We start from the raw sequence: 19,621 nt of genomic DNA on the forward strand, positions 1-19,621 counted from the left end.
AAAGATGTTGAAGTGTGTGTCTTATCATGTGTATCGCCGTCCAGCTTCATAACATATCTATATGTAATTGTTAAACGTGCAAATACTCGATTCGCTTGACTAATTTCAGGAAACTGTGCGAGCATTCGTACGGGTTTGAATTGTTGCCTTCATCATTGTTGTCGCCGTTTTCGCATGTCAGCTTGCGTTCCTGAAATCTTATGATGTTAAAGATGCTATGAAAAGTAATAAACGAATTTTTAGATCAGCTATATTTTGTATCAGATGTAGTTTTTATAATGTATTAAGGCACGAGCACCGACGATTGACGAATGTCGGATGCTTATGCTCGCCTTTAAGAGAAAATATGTTGTATGAGATGGCCGTGCTTTAAAAATCCCCAAGTATAATCGTGGACGCCTTCCTGGTGTTCTCAAAAAGCTCTGAATACTTCAGATTCATTGTGTATAGGCACATGGACACCACTTTCAGGTTTAACATTCCCTTTGCAATGCCGGGTTATTTTCCGGTTTGACATCACTACGTCAGTGTATATTCAAGAGAGAAGAGTATGTTCTTCTCGGACGCTCGAGGCGCCCTAACGTCAGACAGCGGGCTCTTTGTAGATGGGGGTGATGGCGTGGCTGACAACTCACCGTCCATTCACGGTTTTTGCCTAGCTCGTCGTCCTTTTGTGGATTGTGCTTACCATGTCCGTGGTGAAAAAATGAGTTTTAATAATTAAAAAAAGCCTTGCCAAATAACCGTCGACAAATACTTTGAACAGCATTGACCAAATAACTTTGACAACAACCTGCGACAACAGCCTTAGATAAAAACCTTGGACAAACACTGTTAACATATCCTTGGACAACATGCTTGGACGAATACCTTATACAACATAATCGGGCAAATGCCGTAAACAATATGGCAAAAACCTCGAACAATACCCATGGACATATACCGTGGACAAAAAACTTAAATTAATCTTTGACACAAACACAATCATCATCATCATAATCATCATCATCATCATCATCATCATCATCATCATCATCATCATCATCATCATCATCATCATCATCATCATCATCATCATCATCATCATCATCATCATCATCATCGTCGTCGTCGTCGTCATCATCAACGCTATAAAGGTATTGGGAATGATAATGAGAATGATGGGCGCAGGGAGAAATTTTGCACATGACTTAAGTTTCATTTTTTTTGCTTGTGGTTTTATGTTTTTAAGTAGTTGATGTCAACTGATTTGTAAACGTGTTTTGAGTGGTTGATGTTTACCATAGTTTATTGAATAATTTGTTAGTATTTGATGTTCCCTGATTTGTTAATGTTGCATGAGTGGTTACTGCAATGAAACCAAATGATTGCTTATTAATTTAAAAGAAGCTTGCAGTGCAGTATCTCAAGTCATACGCCATTCACATTTTTTTCAAACAAATGTTAGTTCAACACTAATGTTTAACAAATATGGAAAATGACACAAAACCTTTGGCCATGTGTGCCTATTCTGAACACATTGATTAGACTTACACACACATTACATACAACGTTTGCATAGCGCATTTCGCGTAATTTAAATATGGAAGGGATTGCCCCTTGTAGGATTTTGATTTTCGGGCATTTTCTTGCACAAATTAACACGACCTTTATAACAAAATTTCAATTGGGAAATATGTCGCGTTAATTCCGTTTAAAAAATGTTTTGCAATCGTATGTTGTTCCTCTGGTCAATAGTTGTTTTATTATATATCGGCCTGTTATCGGGATAATCCTAACGCAGTTCCAAAAACCTACCATAGTTCTAACATGGCTTACAGAGAGGCGAGTAATTTTCGGGATTTGCATTTCGACTTTATATGTATTTTGAGTGTTAACGCTAAACGTGTCACTGTTATAATGCCTTATTGTAGAACTTATAGATAGTCGCTCTGATCTCATCCCTTGTCTTCGCTCTTACAGGCGTCTTTGTTCTGTGCGTGTCTGTCCAGATGTCCCCACGTCTTGCCCATCTGCTTGGCATCTGCAAACAGGTCTCGGTGCCCTGTTTTTCTACGGCATTTTCTCTTCCTCTTTTCTTTGGGGCTTTACCTGAGAGATTTCTTTGTGTATTAAATACAGACCCTTAAAGGTTGGGACCTATCCATCGCAAACGTCCTTAAAGTTTAACTTCTTCAGCGGGCTTCTGTTGTTGTTTTGAATAAGTCTTCATTGGCTATCTTTTCTGGCCAGTGAATCTCGTGGATCTTTCTAAAACTTTGGGGTTTTCCAAGTCGCTGCTCCTTGGAGTAGCATTTGCCTAACGATGCTATTGATCTGGATGGTTATGCCTATCTCGCTTGATCTCAAGATATACTTCAGCTGCTAAAGTCTGCCTTCGCTTCACCGGTTCCGGTTCTGACGTCTGCGTCCGTTCGTTCATGGTTGTCCAGACGGTTTTCAAGATTGCTAAAGCTTTCCACCATTTCCAACATCTCGCCTGGGTCTGCGATGTTTGTGTTTTGATGCCTTTTAACACATTTTTCTACCCTGTATTGATAGTGAGGCCCGGTCCAGCTGAGTTGACCGCAACCATTTGTGTCTTTTTCTACATCGAATGTTTGGTGTTCGAGAGAAGAGCCACTCTCCACTGGATTCCGCTTGGCTTCTTGCCGGTTGAGGACTTCAGAATCTTTGGCCAGGAGAAACAGGAGAGGTAAGATTTTAAAAGCAGCATCGCCTCAGTCTGTGTCTAACTTCGAAGGCGTCTGTGAGCTCTCTGCCAGGAACGATTTTGCGGGTCATCCTTTCATAAGACTTCATGATCATGTTTGTGATCTTGATCTTGCTCTGCGTAGTATCTCAATAACCTCCAGAGGGACTTCCGGTCTACGCTGTTGATCTCCTTCTCAAAGTCAACTCCAGAGATGTTTAACGAATGACGTGCATGGTTGTGAGCCGACACGTTCACATTTTGGAAGCTTGTTGTCCACGGATATGCAAGTCTACAGCGTCTTTCATTCGGTTTAGCAGGATGCGGTAAAACACTTTTCCCATGATGGACAACATCGTGATCTCTAAATAGTGAACAGGAACCGAGGTCGGCTTTATTGGGAAGCTTGATGAGGTCAGGTGACCCTTTTACCGCTCTATTTATCTTCCTTTATTCCCGTTATTTTCTGAATGGTTAGTAGCGTAGCTCCACGCCTCGACGTCAGCCTCCAGCGCTTCTACCAGTATGCTGTCAGGTCCTGCAGACTTGCCGTTTTAAATTGCTCGATAGCTATGTGGAGCACTTCTTTGGTGGATGCCCAGATCGTAATTTACATATCGCTTGGCTTCATCCCCTATGTGATCGCATGAGTTAGCATGTTGAGTAGCTCCGGGATATGCTTGATACGCCTTTTCTTATTCTTCCTCCGTTCTTGTCTCTCACTGGCATCTTTGGCTTTGCAACCATTTCTGCTATTCTATTGGTGGTTTAGTGCGAGTTCTTGGTACCTGGTGGTCTTCCTCTTCTGCTTCAGATCCGTATTTTACACGACAAATCCGATTCATGGACAAACAAATTACGTTACATTATTTTAATGACAGCGACAATTTAAACATAATTGTATAATAGGCAAGTATGGTTTTAGCACAAATATCGATCAGTTATCAAAACAATATAAGATGTTTCAGTTGTTGATCTATTTGTGTTCTGTTTGGTTTTCATACGTTTCAAGAAATTCCCCAAGGAATTAGATATGTACAAATTTTCACAATTTTCTGAACGTCTGTATGATTTGCGGTCCTTTGTATGAATGAATATACAGTTTGTTAAAACAAACTAATAACGTGCATTTACAGCAGTATCGATCAGTTTAAGTTTGACGCATAATATGAAGACTTTTAAAGTTTTTTCATATTGATTACATATAAAGAGGTATATGCATATTCACAAAAGAGGTAAATATAATTTGAATCACAATAGATAACCCCATGAATTTATGTATTGTTTTATTTGTACAGTTTACAGGAATTTCCAAATAACAACTGTTGTGTTTATTTTAAGGTCAGAAAAAATAAAAGAATAGTTTCATATAACCAAATAAATGACATACTGTCATTCAACTGAGCCAACATTAATATGTCGTAAGTCGAACAAGAACATATATCAGAAAATATTTTTAATGAGATGATCTTTCAACCGTCCCGAATCCCCTTATATTACCTACATTTTAGTAACCTTTGGATTTTGTTTTGATACAGTACATGTAACAGGTGTTTCGCACGTATATTACCTACATTGTAGTAAACTTTGTTTTGTGTCTTAAAGGGGCCTTTTCACGTTATGGTAAATTGAAAAAAAAGTTGTTTCAGAGTCGCAAATTTTTGTTGTTGTTATGATATTTATGAGAAAACAGTAATACAGAACATTTACCATGCGCTAAAATAGCCAATATATGCATCTTTTGACGATTTTAAAACCTGAAATTATCAAGCGTTGCAACGCGAAACGATTAAATAGTTTGGAGAGTTCTGTTGTTGTCATTATATTTTGTGAAACAACGGAATTGCATATATAATATAAAGTATAAAAAAGCATCATTTTTATGAGAACGGAGTGGTCTAAGTGGTAGACTTTTACTCGAAGACTCCAGGGGTAAGTGGCGCGAGCCCTGTTTATGGTTATTTTTTCTTTTTAAAATTTTATTCTTGATTTTTGCTGGACCTTTTAAGATCCAATGTCTACACTTATCAATATAAAGCATAAATGACAAACTTCAATACATGCCAAAATCTGTGAAAAGCCCCTTTAATACAGTAACAGGCGTTTCGCACGTATACAGTTCGAATATTGTATTTGTTAGGAAACTCATATGATGATCGTGTTAAATATGTGTTTTACGATTCGTGTACATTTTGATTTATTAAAAACAAAGTTAGGAAATAAGTGTTTTCATACAATGTCAATTCACTTAATAATTCACTCTTATGGCAGCCTTGTTTATGCGACCGGTTAAAGAATGATCGCTTTACATGCATAACATATACAACACTGTTTCGATTCGCTGATCAATTCATAATAGAAACATAAGTGTTTTTGTTTCGATGTATATCTGTTCATATTAGTTCATACATTCTATAGAGGGTATATGAGTTAACTACAAATATTTGTTTAATCGATCCGTTAATCTGCAAACTGTTCCTTAATTACATAAAAAGGGGTCACGTGGCTATCAAAGTAAGCAAAGATGAAGAAGTGACTGTCTTATCACGTGCATCGCCCCGTAGCTTCATTTCATATCCGTATGTTATTGTTAAAAGTGAGAATACTCGATGCGCTTGACTGACTTGATTTCAGTAACTGTGTGAGCATTCGGACTGGCTTGAATCGTTGCCTTCATCATTGTTGTCGCCCTTTTTGTATGTCAGTGTGCGTTCCTGATATCTTGTGAAGATAAAGATGCTATGAAGAGTCAAAAAACGAATTAGATAAGATATGTTTTGCATCAGATGTACCACTGATGGTTGACGAAAGTCAAAGTTGTATGGGAAGGCCGGGCTGTTTTATATTCTCCAAGTATAATCGTAGACGCCATCAGGGTGTTCTCAAAGAGCTCTGCATAGTTCAGATTCATTATGTACAGGCACATGGAACCACTTTTAAGTTTAACATTCAATGTAAAATGCCGTGTTATTTTCCAGATTGACATCACTACGTCCATGTAGGTCCAAGAGAGGAGAGTATGTTCTTCTTGGATATATATATATATATATATATATATATATATATATATATATATATATATATATATATACACGTTTAATATTTCAAATTTACATGTTGATGTTAATAAACAAGTCTAGGACCGTGTTACGTCTTAAGTTTAACGCCTTACGATGACCAATTTCGTTGAGGTTTCTTGGTTGTGCAGTATCCCAGAGGATCACTGGTAGGTGTGGCGGATACCCGGGCCGGTGCGCCCCCTCGATGCCTCTCGTACTCGACATCGTGCACGACCAGCACACGTGCCTCGCCAGGTGAGTTTACTATAACTGTATGAGTGGTTCGTTATGAGCCTAGTTCGAATTTTACAGGGAAAACATTTTTCGCTGATACTGGATTTTTGTTGAGAAGAGGCTTCCTATATAATATATTTGTATTAAACATTCCATGATAGCCGAAAGTGTCGCTCCTGATTAGCATGTGCGGACTGCTCGGCTAATCTGGGACGATTAGACAAAGCTCATTTCGATACAACTCTTGAGGCAAAAATGTTAGCACCATAATTATTGTAAGCTTTTAAAAATACATATGCATTGCATCAATTAAGTGACCATTTCTTTGATTTATAATGCCCAAAAAACTAGTTCTGATCATGTAAAGTATAATTCGTTCTATCACAGTGAACACTTATTCAAGTTTCTGGCATTTAATAATGCGTTATCGACCAAAACGAGTACGGGCCTTGAATGATAATTACGTACAATGTTCATTATAAAGTTTCATTTTCTTATTAATCACATACCGATAAAGTTAATATTCTTTTTTATTTTATGCTTTCCGGTGGTTTATAGAGAAATATCAGTGAATTAAAACTGATAATTTCACTGTTTCAAACAGTGAAAATTATCAGTGAAAAGTATCGATAAATTTCACTGTTTACTGTGAAATGACGTCATTTTTTGTGATAATTTCACTGTTTCAAACAGTGAAAAATATCAGTGAAAATTATCGATAATTTTCACCGTTTACTGTGAAATGACGTCATTTTTTGACGAAATGACGTCATTTTCTCAAAGAAATTCTTTGGTTAAACTCTTTAACAATGTATATAAACGGTGAAAAAAAGCATAAACTAAAAAGAAAATGTGTTGGATTCGGTGGAATATCGATTTTAATTCACTCGTGGTCATAGAAAATATATATTTTCTATGATCACTCGTGAATTAAAATCGATAATCCACCGAATCCAACACATATCCTCTAAATATGTAAAGTTACTTTCCACCAAAACTTGTACGGAAACCAAATGTTTCAATCCGATACAAAATACGGTCTCATACTAAACCCATTTATGCCTAGTGGACTCTCCCATCCTTCTATATTGGATCAATTTATTTCCAAAATTAGGGATGTCTAAAGTATTTATTTAGTATGAATATTTCTACCAGAAATTCCTTTAAGCAAACAGTGCAGGCCCAGATGAGACGCCGCATCATGCGGCCTCTCATCTGGGTCTTCGCTGTTTGCCAAGGCCTTTTTTCTAGACGCTAGGCATAAATGGGTTAATGCAGATCGTTCACATACTTCTGTGGTCGCTACTCGAAAACGCCTCTTCAATGTTATCACATTAGCCGTACTTATCATAATCCAACTATGATGAAATATTTGTCGTGTTAAAAAACAAACAATATTGTGAGTGTTTCTAACGTGTATTTACTGACGCTCGAGCTGTCTTTGGATTCAGCGTGTAAATGGGGAAGTGCCTGTCCATACTGAATCCACCAGCAGTCTGTTCAAATGAATTTATAGGAAAACAATGCTATTTTGGATTTCTCATTCTCTTTCTCATTCTCTTTGTGACGATGGCCATATAATTTACTGGACAAACTGATTTTATTTAAATACAAACTCCAATTTATATTTTGACAATTAAAACCTTTCTGAAAAGCAAAACATTTATTTTATAATTATAATAAATAGAAACCATAACAATTTGTAAATGGTCAATTTTTACGCATCCTGTCGCACGTTGTTGCCTACTATAGCCGTAACATGAATCTTTCGAAAAAGGCCCGGATAACGAAATTCCTTGTCATTATTAATGATTTAGAATTTTTCAACTTTTAAACGACACCGTCAAAGAAGTTCGCGAATTTAAGACCAAATGCCTTAGCATTTGAGTATAGACGTACTTCAAAATCGCCATCTGCTATTTCTGCTCTAAATGCTTTGAAAGCTATTGGGTCGTAAATTCTATTAAGGCTGTTTTCTCAAAGTGAAGCCTTTATCTGTTTAGGGTTAGGCCCTACGTCTGACACTTGTGTAAAACATCATCTTGGCATTAGTGACCACACCATAACTTGCTCGAACAAACTGGACAAAATGGCAATGCAGGATGGATTCGTACCCAATGAAAGCTTATACTAATACAAGTCTTCTTATTGAATTAAGAATAGCTCCGGGGACGAAATGATGTCGTCAACTTAAATGACGCATTATTGAAACCAACTGTTGTCACTACAATATACACCGTGGGAGGAATTCGCTTGCAAAATTTCGTTTTTAAATATTGATGAGCAAACTAATTACCTATGGCATTAGTTCAAAATACATTTCACGTTTAAATACTCGTCGAATAAAGTCTGGTAGGCAACGGTCAATTTTGCGGATATAAGTAAGTATATTAAATAGAACGCAATTAAAAATACCATTGCAACAGATTTAAAAACGAGTCGTTTCATTGATTGTATTTCTCTGTAGACTCAAAAAAGTCATTTGATTTTATGAAAATCCCTGCAGAAAAGGAAACGGAAACCTATGAGAAGTCTCCTTAACCCATTTATGCCTAGCGTCTAGAAAAAAGGCATTGGTAAATAGCGGAGACAAAGATGAGACGCCACATAATGCTGCGTCTCATCAGGGTCTGCGCTGTTTGCTTAAAGGAATTTCTATAAGAAATATTCTAAATATAGAAATAAATATACTAAAAATCCCTAATTTTGGAAATAAATTGATTCAATTTAAAAGGATGAGAGAGTCCACTAGGCATACATGGGTTAATTATCCATTAGTATGAAAGTTTGTAGCATTATCTTCAACCTTAAATCAAAACTATAGCGAATATTAAGTATTTCGTGAACGTATGTTCTGAGGATGCAAATGACGTAACACAACTTAACCACATGTTTTGTAAATTAACATTTTTGTCGTTAGCTTGTGAATGAAAGATATGACACTCGTCGTTTTATAGCCCTACCGAGTTTATTAAAATTATCAACTGTTGACTGCCAGATTCAATATATCTCGTTCGAAAGTAGTATCATCTAAATGGGGATAATAATTCGGTGTTTTTTTATTTTTAGCAATCCTTGTTTACACGAAGGTCGTTGCTTAGCAACATCGTCCACCGGATACAAGTGCATGTGTTACCCGGGTTACACGGGAGACAACTGTGAGATCGTCAACAGTAAGACTCCTTCGTCATTTATATTGAACCGCAAACACACATATTTACGTCCCATTATTAATCAGCGGTCTTTAATTTAAATAAAAAAGTTAATTCTCGTACTCTGTGTAAAGGATTGTCATTTTGTAGTGTTTCTACTGGTTAGCTCTTCGTGGGTTTCTATTACGACAATAACTAAAAAAAACTAACTAATTTACTCCGCGGGACAGCAACTGGAACCCCGTCCGAATGTCATTAATCGTCCTCGGCGATCTCGAGGGAAACACACTTAAGCCGTCTACGGCTTCCTCCTGGGGATAATTCTCCTTGGAAACGCGTTCTTTCATAGGCTTATCATCCAGGCCAACACACACACTAACATGCTCACAGTCACGGACCCACACTTGTTCGTCTGGAAATACTCACCCCAGGGCAACACAACCATTCACGTCCGCAGCCAGTGAAAGAAGAGGGCGTCAGAACGCGCGTTCCCATCCAGTTGCGTGCTGATTGGTCGCTGGTTCCCCGTCATGCGACATGCGCGTGTTTTGTTGGTTGGTCATCGGCGCTACATTCTATTGATTGTGACTTCCTGGATGTTATTTACACTGTCAGACTTCAGCTAGAGATTAATAAGAGGCAAATACGAAAATGATAAGGAGATGTTCATTTTTTAACAATAAAGTTTGTCGGCAAACGGGATGAACTAAATAGGATGTACATAGAAATTATAGATATGAAATGCAAGTACAATGGTGGCATTTTGGGAATGTGTGCTCAGGCATCGCTTGTTGGAACTCTCACAATAATTTTTGTTAAATTCATTCAGAAACTAGTGATGTTCCTTAAAAAATTTCAATATAAAATCCCATCCGGACTTTAAGAACAGCTTAATGCATTATTAAAGATAGAACGTCGATCCATCATGTAGTGTTTTTGTCTACATAATAAACTATTTATTACCAACTGACAGCCATATCACGTCTTACAGTAATTTTCAATTTCTTTATCGATACCCGGCGATACTTAGGTCCTCAAATAGCTTTTCATCGACACGATGACCTATGTGACCTAAGTCTAATATGCGTTTGCATAAGTCTCGAGGGACAACGATCGCGTACCCCTAAGCACTAAATAACCAATTACACATAATTCATCTTTGATATGTATGAACTGATTTTGCTCGTGTTTATCGCACGTCCCGTACGTCAGGCCTTATGTCGTAATCTGCTTATCTCAGCATCACGAAAGTATACCTTCTCTATTTCTCGAGTGGTTAAAGCACTGAATGTTGCTTCGCGCGCAACATATTTAATATATTCATGGCCAACTACACTACAACTGTGCTTGAGCGGAAGTCCCAACAATGCGTCTGGAATATTGTCTCGACCGTTCACATGTTTTACCGTAAACCGATACGGTTGCAGCTTAAGAATCCATCGCTCAAGTCTATCGCGCGGCTGTGTCCGTTAGTCCGTAAATGTATTCAAGCGGCTTGTGGTCAGTAAAAAGCTCGAACTCGATACCATAAAGCCATGGATGAACACGCTCTAGTGCCCACACTACGCTTAACCCTCTTTTTCCGTTTGTGTGTATCTCCTCTCAACATCAGTTCAGCTTCATGTTGCCTCGTCAGTTTAGAATTAAAACAATGTTCCTTTAACGGTGTTTATGTTAAATGTCCACATAACGACGATTTGTCGGACCGATCTCTACATAATTAATTCCTTTACTTTTAACTTATGCAATCTTATCACAACTCCAACTCTTTGTTGAACAGTTTATTATCAACCGTACATCGAAAATTCTTTTATAATTAGACTTGTTTCCGACTTCCAGAGACGATAATGGACGACGGAAGGACGTGTCCGTCCGGGTACCAGGCCGAGACCTGCATGTGCTTTGAGACTAGCTGTAATGGCGCCATGTTCCAAGGCGACGTCTGCACCGCTACAGGGCGCGTAAGTTATTGTGTTCGTTTATTGCACTAGCGTAATAGTGGCCAATAATCAAGCTTGAAATAAGTTGTTCACTGCATTTTCAATACACAATTTGAATGGGAAACAACAAGACCAACATTGTACACTACACCGACAATGTGCTATTATCATTCTAGTATCCATTAACTTATACAGTAGGTCCCTGAAGCAATTTTGTATTACCGATACCAAAATCTTGCAACACTAATATACCGGCGAAACCCTTGAAGAGTTAACTCCTATTGAAAGAAATAGTTGATATATATATATATATATATATATATATATATATATATATATATATATATATATATATATATATATATATATATATATATAAATATATATATATTTGAACCCTAAGAGACTGTATCCTTTTCATATCAATGTATGTGCACACTCTGCATGACCAAGCCTTCCACGTACAGTCGCAGGTAACGTGTCACCCCGGTAACCCCGCCCACGTGGTCCTGTACAACAAGCAGGCGACCGGCTGGGTGCAGTGCCCTACAGGGGCGCAGATTGTCGGCTGCTCCTACTGGGCGGAGTAAGTCGTGTTTCTATATTTTGTTCAATGTACTTTAGAACGAAAAATCCGTTTTTGCAATTTAAGCAATTCAGACGTGTACAATTTATCTTTTTGCGCACATTTCATTATTTTAAAAGAGAATGCGCGTAACTCGATGGTAAAAGATTACTAGACTCGGGATTCACTCCGCCATAATTAGTAATTTCATATTTATATGCAATGTGTATCAACACGTGTGTTTTTCGTTTTCATACTTCATATTTATGTGTAATGCTTATCAACATATTAATTAACCGCTTACTCTTCAGTCAACCTTTGACCGCATATCAAGGTCAAGGCCTGGTAGATCAAGAGGGTAAATGTCGGATACCAAACGCTTCTGCTACTGTACAAGCCAGATGCAAAGGTGTGCGTTTGAACATATTGTTTCGACACAATATGACTTATTATTTTTCAATCTGGATGCTCATTCGCTGTTAAAGACATTGATTTGTCCTTAATATTTCCGGATTGAATAGGAATCAAGTCACACTTTTTTCGAATTTGGACGGCAGTAAAAAAAAAACAACAGCATCTGAATGTCATACAGATTAGGCATTGAGAAACATTAGTTTTTTTCCCCGAATAACGTTATGGTCATAAACGTAATATTAAACACTAAATATCTAATACTTCATTCAACATGATTGTTTGTTTACAGAGTTCATGTGCGGCTGTGAGAACGGCGGTCACTGTAACAGCGTGACCGGAAGGTGCGAGTGTCCGCAGGGTTACTATGGCGACAAGTGTGAGACCTTCGACTTTTGTAGCTACTACGAAGATATAAACAATAACACTGCGCCTTGCAGCGCCACAGGTAAAGAGTGGAGGTCTTTTGCTGCCATTATAGCTCGTTCTTCTTACTTATTGTCATCAGTTGGATGAACATTGCAGCCACTCAAACAGGACTTCTTTCTGATAGAATGCGAAAACAAGGGCACACTTTGTTACTTTTACAAACTCAAAATCTAAAAACGATCTTCAAAGGCACGGGACTTCTGCCACTAATGCCACTAAGATCAGATAAGGACTGTCGAGGATAGTGCAATCACATCCTGAAATTCTCTCTTTTCCAACGCAATGTCATGTATTTTGCAAACCACTTTTGCACAACGCAGTTCAAATAAGCTTTATAGCGCGCACGGGGAAACGTGCACTAAGGGAAGAACATTTCGCATTCGTGAAGGATAGAATGTTTGCTCTCTATGGAAAATATACTTATCAAAATTTGATCACTTTTAATAGTATTTGTAATTTGAAGTTCACCCCTAGCTAGATTCAGAGAGCGTCACGCATCAATGATAAATCAATACATAAAAATAAAATCAAAAACACACATTATAATGTCAAAATCTGCAAAACAACAATTTAAATTAAATTAAATTGAAGATAATGTGAAAATAAAAAGTGATCCTTAGCAAATTTTGAGTAGTATATGTATTTGTACACAGTGTTTGCTATAAAGAACATTGATTTTTGTTATGTGTTAACTTTATTTTATGAAATATTTTACGACATATTCGTTGATTTTGAGTGTTAAAATTTTAAATTTAAATTTTGATCCAAACATTAACATATCTTTGCGTGTTTCAGTGATTAAAACAGCTCTTTTCTATTTCACTATACTTCCTTCAATCAAATAAATGAAAATAATTATTATATTTATATAAAGGTTAAGACGTTTAGTGTATTACATAAATTTAAACCATTATTCAGCTATAGACTCCATTACAGAAGAATACCCCCAAAGTCTTCCGAGAGGGGGGGGGGAGGATGAAAGACTTACACGGACGGATTCAACGGTTACGACACGGCTAGTTCAATCGACTTTGACTGGAAAGAAGGCAGAAACAAAGTGTAGGTGTGTAAAAGTCTGCAAGAATCTCAGGGGCTTGCGCATACATCAAGCGAGAACTATGTGTGGGCAGACAGCACGACAGCAGCAGCGCATAGATGTAATGTCTGGTGAGACGGTGGAGGATCCTAGTCAGGAACAAACCCACAGTACTGGGGACCTCTTAGCGGCTGACATGCTGGATACAAACACATTGCGATCGGGAACGGATGCTCAAGAAGTCTTCGATGATGAAGACCCGCTACTGGCGTTACTGAGAACACAAAGTGACCCAGAGGCAAACACCGACTTACCACACTCCACAACAGCTCACAAGGGTGATGAATCTCCGAGGAAGCCAAGAATATCCTGGCCGAAAACGTCAGACAAGAAAGCATGGAAAGACCTGGATGATGACCTTAATCCAATACTGGAGACAGCACTCCAAGGAGCAGTTGAGAGAAAGCTGGTTGCTTTAACCAACCTTGTCTACACAGTTGGGAAAGAAAGATTCGGTCTGACTATCCAGAAAACCACCAAGAAACCTGTACAGATGAATAGAAGGCAGCGACAGATAAAGGGCATCAGGAGTGAACTGAAGGTTTTGCGAAGGAGATATAGGCATGCCAGGGAAGAAGAAAAGCCAGGGCTGAAGCAGTTAAGAGACAGCCAGAGGGAACAACTTTTAAACCTATGCAAGGCAGAACAACTTCGTGAGAAAAGAAGGAAAAAGGCCAAACGTCGTGCTGAGTTCATTGCAAATCCATTCAAGTTCTCTAATAACCTGCTAGACAAAGAGAAATCGGGCAAGCTAGAGAGCAGCATAGAAGAAATTACACAGTTCCTAACTGAAACGCACTCTGATGATATCCAAGACGTACCGTTAGGCAACTGCCAGAGAATAGAACCAGTACCAGAACCCACAACACCTCTAGACACCAAGGAACCTACGCTGAAAGAGGTTTCAGAAGTAGTTCAAAAGGCAAGAGCAGGGTCGGCCCCAGGACCAAATGGTATCCCTTACAAGGTGTATAAGATGTGCCCTAAACTTCTTCGACGCTTATGGAATCTTCTGAAAGTGGTTTGGAGGAAAGGTAAAGTTCCAGATTGTTGGCAACAGGCAGAAGGAATATTTACACCAAAGGAAAAGGATTCGAAGACCGTCACCCAATTCAGAACCATTTCCTTACTGAACGTTGAGGGGAAAATCTTCTTTGCTGTGCTGGCCAAGAGAATGACGCAGTATCTAACATCAAACCAATACATTGATACCTCAGTGCAAAAGGGAGGCGTCCCAGGGTTCTCTGGATGTGTGGAACATACAAGCGCCCTCAGTCAGATCATCAGGGAAGCAAAGGTTAACCAAAAAGACCTCACTGTTGTCTGGCTTGACCTTGCCAATGCGTATGGCTCCATACCACACAAGCTAATTGAGACCGCACTGAAGCACTACCACATCCCAGACCATGTGCAACAGATTATCAATGGGTACTTCAGTAACATACAACTACGGTTTGCTGTAGGAGAACAGTCAACACCTTGGATAAGGCTCGAGAAAGGAATAGTAACAGGCTGCACTATTTCAGTCGTGTTATTCGTGATGGGAATGAACTTAATTATCAATGCTGCAAAGAGGGAAACCAGAGGACCAAAGACAACCTCCGGGATATACCTCCCATCCAATAGAGGTTTTATGGATGACCTCACGGTAACTACAACGACACACGTGCAAGCTCGTTGGGTTCTTAGAGCATTGAATGAGACAGTGACTTGGGCAAGAATGAAGTTCAAACCAAAGAAATCGAGGAGCTTGGTAATCAAGAAGGGAAAGGTTACTCAAAGGTTCACCCTCCAGGTACAGAGCGAAGACATACCATCCATAGTAGACAATCCTATCAAATGCCTAGGAAAATGGTACGATGCCAGCCTTAATGACACAAGCAGCACAAACCGCACCAAGAACCAACTCCAAGAAGGTCTGAAGCAGATAGACCAGACATCACTTCCTGGGAAATTCAAGGCATGATTATACCAACATGGATTGTTACCAAGACTCATGTGGCCTCTAATGCTGTATGAGATAGCAGTTTCTACTGTGGAAGGCTTTGAAAGAACCATCAACAGATACCTCCGTAGATGGCTAGGGGTCTCACCAAGTTTCACCAGCATCGGACTATATGGGAGGACCAACCAGCTCCAACTCCCAATATCATCAGTTGTTGAGGAGTACAAAGTTGCCAAGGCCAGGATGGTGGTGACACTGAAAGAATCTTCTGATGACCTGATCAGGATGGCAGGCATAGAGACTAGAACCGGAAGGAAGTGGTCGGCAAGCCAGGCGGTGTCCCAAGCTGAAAGTATACTGAGACACAAAGACATCGTCGGAACTACTACGGAGGGCAGACAAGGGCTTGGTATGATAAAACCACAGCGATGGAGTACGGCAGATAAAAGGGAGAGGAGTCAGATGGTGCAGAAGGAAATCAGGGCGAGCGAAGAGGAGAGCAGAAGAGCCCGTTCAGTTGAAATGGGTGGACAATTAGCCTGGAACAAATGGACAACAACAGAGAGGAAGTTTACTTGGGCAGACATATGGCAGTATGAGCCGCTAAGACTCAAATTCCTGTTAAGGTCAGTTTACGACCTGCTGCCATCCCCAACCAACCTCCACAGATGGGGTCTAGTGGAAGACCCAAGTTGCAGTCTTTGTAACAAGCCAGGCACCATGGAACACATCCTGTCATCATGTCAGACTTCGCTGACACAGGGCCGCTACAGATCGAGACATGATGCTGTCCTTAGGGAGCTAGCAGATGTACTTGAGCGCGAGAGAAGGAAGAAAAGAACAGCAAAGAAAACAGCATCTACAAAGATCAACTTTGTCAAGGCAGGGGAAACAACCACAAAGCAAGCTCCTAGAAACACGTTGATCTTAGATGAATCAGACCAATGGGAGATGAAAGTCGACTTAGGGAAGAAGTTGGTCTTTCCCGAGATTGTCCAAACTACACTGAGGCCTGACATAGTGATATGGTCCACCAAACACAAGAAGCTGGTGACCATTGAACTCACCGTCCCATGGGAATCAAGGTGCGACATGGCATATGAGCGGCAGAAAGCCAAATACACTGATCTCTTAGACCAGTGCAGTTCCCGCGGTTGGAAAACATGGCTGTTCCCGATCGAAATTGGCGCCAGAGGCTTTCCCGCACAATCACTGTGGAGGATGCTAAGTGCCCTAGGAATCAGGGGAGGAGAGAGAAAGAGGGCTGTTGGGAGACTAGGTCAAGCAGCAGAGATAGCGTCCAGTTGGCTATGGATTAAGAGGGAGGAGAAGAGCTGGCAGCTAACCACTGGCCCGTAGTGCCTGATCAGCACTGCGGTTCCACCGCCCGGAGAGTGTCCTGGGATTAAAGGATGAAACACTTGTTGATGGGCGGCTCCCAGCTGATGAGTCAGTGGTTTCGTGCAGCACAGACTGTATTCAACACAAAACGCAATCACTTACGCGACTACAATGACTGGTACAACTTTAATAGATCACAATAACATAATAAATGATATAAAACATTTCTATTAGACAGATTGACTAGTGAAAAGATATATTTTTTATTGCGTCTCATGGACGAAGCGGGCTATGATTGTTTGCATCCCTGACAATCTCCTTGCGCAATATATAATATGCATTCACATAATGTAGCAGTGGTTATTATCTTTGCCGCCTAAGGTGTTTGCACGCCTGTCTACAAGAACACCGTGACTGCTAGTGGCGGAGACAAGGCGGGAGACAGGTGCGTGTTCCCCTTCGACTGGATAGACTACACGTATAACACGTGCGTCGAGGATAACCTGGTTAGTAACTTTCAGGGACAATCGCGCAGATTATGAAGATGCAGCTACATGGTACCTCTTATTAGTTTTGTTCACTGCATTTTTGTCATCTATTGAAGCGAAGCAGCAAACGGAAACAGATACATCCTGAAAATTATGTATTGTTTTTGAAAAAAAAAAATCGAACTGAATAAAATAAGAAATGGCTTTAGGGCTTTTACCGATTTTATATTAGGATATAAACAGAATTTATTTAACTTCGATAGCATTTATATTACATACATTGAATGGAGGTGCTGGCTTACGAGTAACTGGACACATGTTTTACCAGAGAATGCATACCGTTATTCTGCTTTTAAAAGGTTTCATAGCTACTGACTTCTCAAATCTGTTAGGTCGGCCCACCGTTCGCGTGCGCCGGAGAGTTTGCGCTTGCAGATGACGTAAAAGACGCTCCGACGTATATCGACCTGGGCCCCTGGTCCCCCGGGCCACGGTACACCGTGGCCACGTGGGTCAGCCCCTGGCGAATTGACACCATGAGGCAGGTATGGGGACCTTGGTGACACAACACGCAGGGAAAAGCGTCGATTTTAAGCTACTTTGCTTTTTTGGTCAACGTCATCAATTTAGCCCAATAGTAACAATAAAGCAATTAATTCACGTTTAATATCACATTCATTAGAGAATTAGAATATGTAACCACGAGGATGGGAAAGCGCAACACAGATGGCTATACAATAATGATTTATACCAACATAGTATTAGCCTTTTAAGCTTCTATAAAGTGCGTACCTATGTTTGAAAGAAAATCGATTTATAATTGGAATGTATATTTTTAAGCAAGTAACGCAATACAACAAGATTTTTTTTATTGATTTACCATTATACTAATGGCAGTTTATTAGGTTTGATAAATCTCGCATAAAATCTAATGAAGCAGGTATTACAAAACGTCGCAAATACGACGTTACTGTTAAGAATTTAAGTACGCTACGACAATTTGAACGAATATGCCTGATTCAGACAATAGTGGGTGGGGCACAGAATTGCAACGATTTCGGGATCAACTTCAATTCCGGAACGTTCCGGGGTTACCTGAAGCTTTCCACGAAGTGCCCACGTGATCTCGATACCGGGCCCAAAATGGCCATGATCGGCACGTGGTACATGGTCGCCATTACCAGCAACGCTTCGCATGCGTCCATATTTGTGAATGGCGATCTAATAGATACGAATACCGTAAGTATCTAATGTATTGTTGTGCAATTTGCAAAATTGATCTTCTTCTGTCCGATGTATACTAAACTATTCAATGAAATTACAAACGTATAGCAATAATAGGCCTTCTTAAGTGCAGGATACTTTAATAGATCTACTTACGTTTTGAAAAAAGCATACTGCATGCAGGGGCGTAGCTTGGACGTTATACACGTTCATTTCGAATTATTAGGGGGGGGGGAGCCAACCTATCCTGAACATAATTTGGTCATAGAGGGTCTGTGTTGCGATAAATCCCATACATAGATTATATATAAAACAGTAAGACATTAAGAACGATTGATGTGTTGTTTTTTATAAAGATATTTCCGCACAGGCTTATCTGGGACGATTCTTTCCGCGTTTATGGATTTGTTTAATGATTTTTTTTCTTAACGATATCTAATTTAGGCGCAAATGGTCGTCTATGATTAGCCAGTGATGCGGCGCATATGAAATGCTACAGCTTCGTGCGTGCCTGCTGAAGGGTATCTTCGATTCTGGAAGGCATCAAGTTTGGTATGCTCCGCCGGACTTTCCATCCACCAATCTGTGATTTTCTGTACAATACGTTTTAGATCTGAGATTTTATGCACAAGAATAGTATAATGTCTTCAGGACATCATTTAAATTCGTCCAGATTGGACGGCAATAAATGCACAGTACACGAGCTACCATTTTATTTACGCAGTGTTCCGAAAATTTAAAAGCAGTGTGACCATGTTGAACTAGTTATGAGAACATGTCAGGTAATCGTGGTGGCCTGTTTGAAGAGCTGTATGAACATCTGTGAAACGTCTCTGAAATAAGACTAACCGGATGACGAATGTGAAGTAAAGAGATGTTGCCTATTTGACTTTCAACGTATGCTTGTTTTCGAGGAGCCATGCAACGTATGCTTGTTTTCGAGGAGCCATGCAATGTATGCTTGTTTTTGATCTGCAAGTCCTACGTCTGCTTGTTTTCGATGTGCCATTCAACGTCTGCTTTTTTGAGGTACCATTCAACGTGT

General features: G+C 39.5%; 4 protein-coding genes across 4 annotated transcripts; all 4 read left to right on the forward strand.

Moving 5' to 3' along the window:
- The first annotated feature begins 1,809 nt into the window (after positions 1-1,809).
- Positions 1,810-11,667, forward strand: LOC127879421 (neurogenic locus notch homolog protein 2-like). Its single transcript, XM_052426268.1, has 7 exons — positions 1,810-1,828; positions 2,542-2,695; positions 5,671-5,690; positions 5,901-6,006; positions 9,055-9,158; positions 10,977-11,098; positions 11,545-11,667. Exons 1-7 carry the CDS (start codon positions 1,810-1,812, stop codon positions 11,665-11,667), a joined length of 648 nt encoding a protein of 215 aa, XP_052282228.1.
- A 1,933-nt stretch (positions 11,668-13,600) lies between these two features.
- On the forward strand, positions 13,601-15,544 carry LOC127879486 (uncharacterized). The gene has a single exon (XM_052426379.1). It carries the CDS (start codon positions 13,601-13,603, stop codon positions 15,542-15,544), a length of 1,944 nt encoding a protein of 647 aa, XP_052282339.1.
- A 30-nt stretch (positions 15,545-15,574) lies between these two features.
- On the forward strand, positions 15,575-16,882 carry LOC127879544 (uncharacterized). Its single transcript, XM_052426504.1, has one exon. The coding sequence runs from the start codon at positions 15,575-15,577 to the stop codon at positions 16,880-16,882; it is 1,308 nt and encodes a 435-aa protein (XP_052282464.1).
- Positions 16,883-16,935: 53 nt separating this feature from the next.
- LOC127879619 (uncharacterized) lies at positions 16,936-18,019 on the forward strand. The gene is made up of 3 exons (XM_052426612.1): positions 16,936-16,972; positions 17,246-17,370; positions 17,745-18,019. Exons 1-3 carry the CDS (start codon positions 16,936-16,938, stop codon positions 17,913-17,915), a joined length of 333 nt encoding a protein of 110 aa, XP_052282572.1. The 3' UTR covers positions 17,916-18,019.
- The last annotated feature ends 1,602 nt before the right edge of the window (positions 18,020-19,621 follow it).

This window comes from Dreissena polymorpha, chromosome 1, assembly GCF_020536995.1.
Source record: "Dreissena polymorpha isolate Duluth1 chromosome 1, UMN_Dpol_1.0, whole genome shotgun sequence".
NCBI lineage: Eukaryota > Metazoa > Mollusca > Bivalvia > Myida > Dreissenidae > Dreissena > Dreissena polymorpha.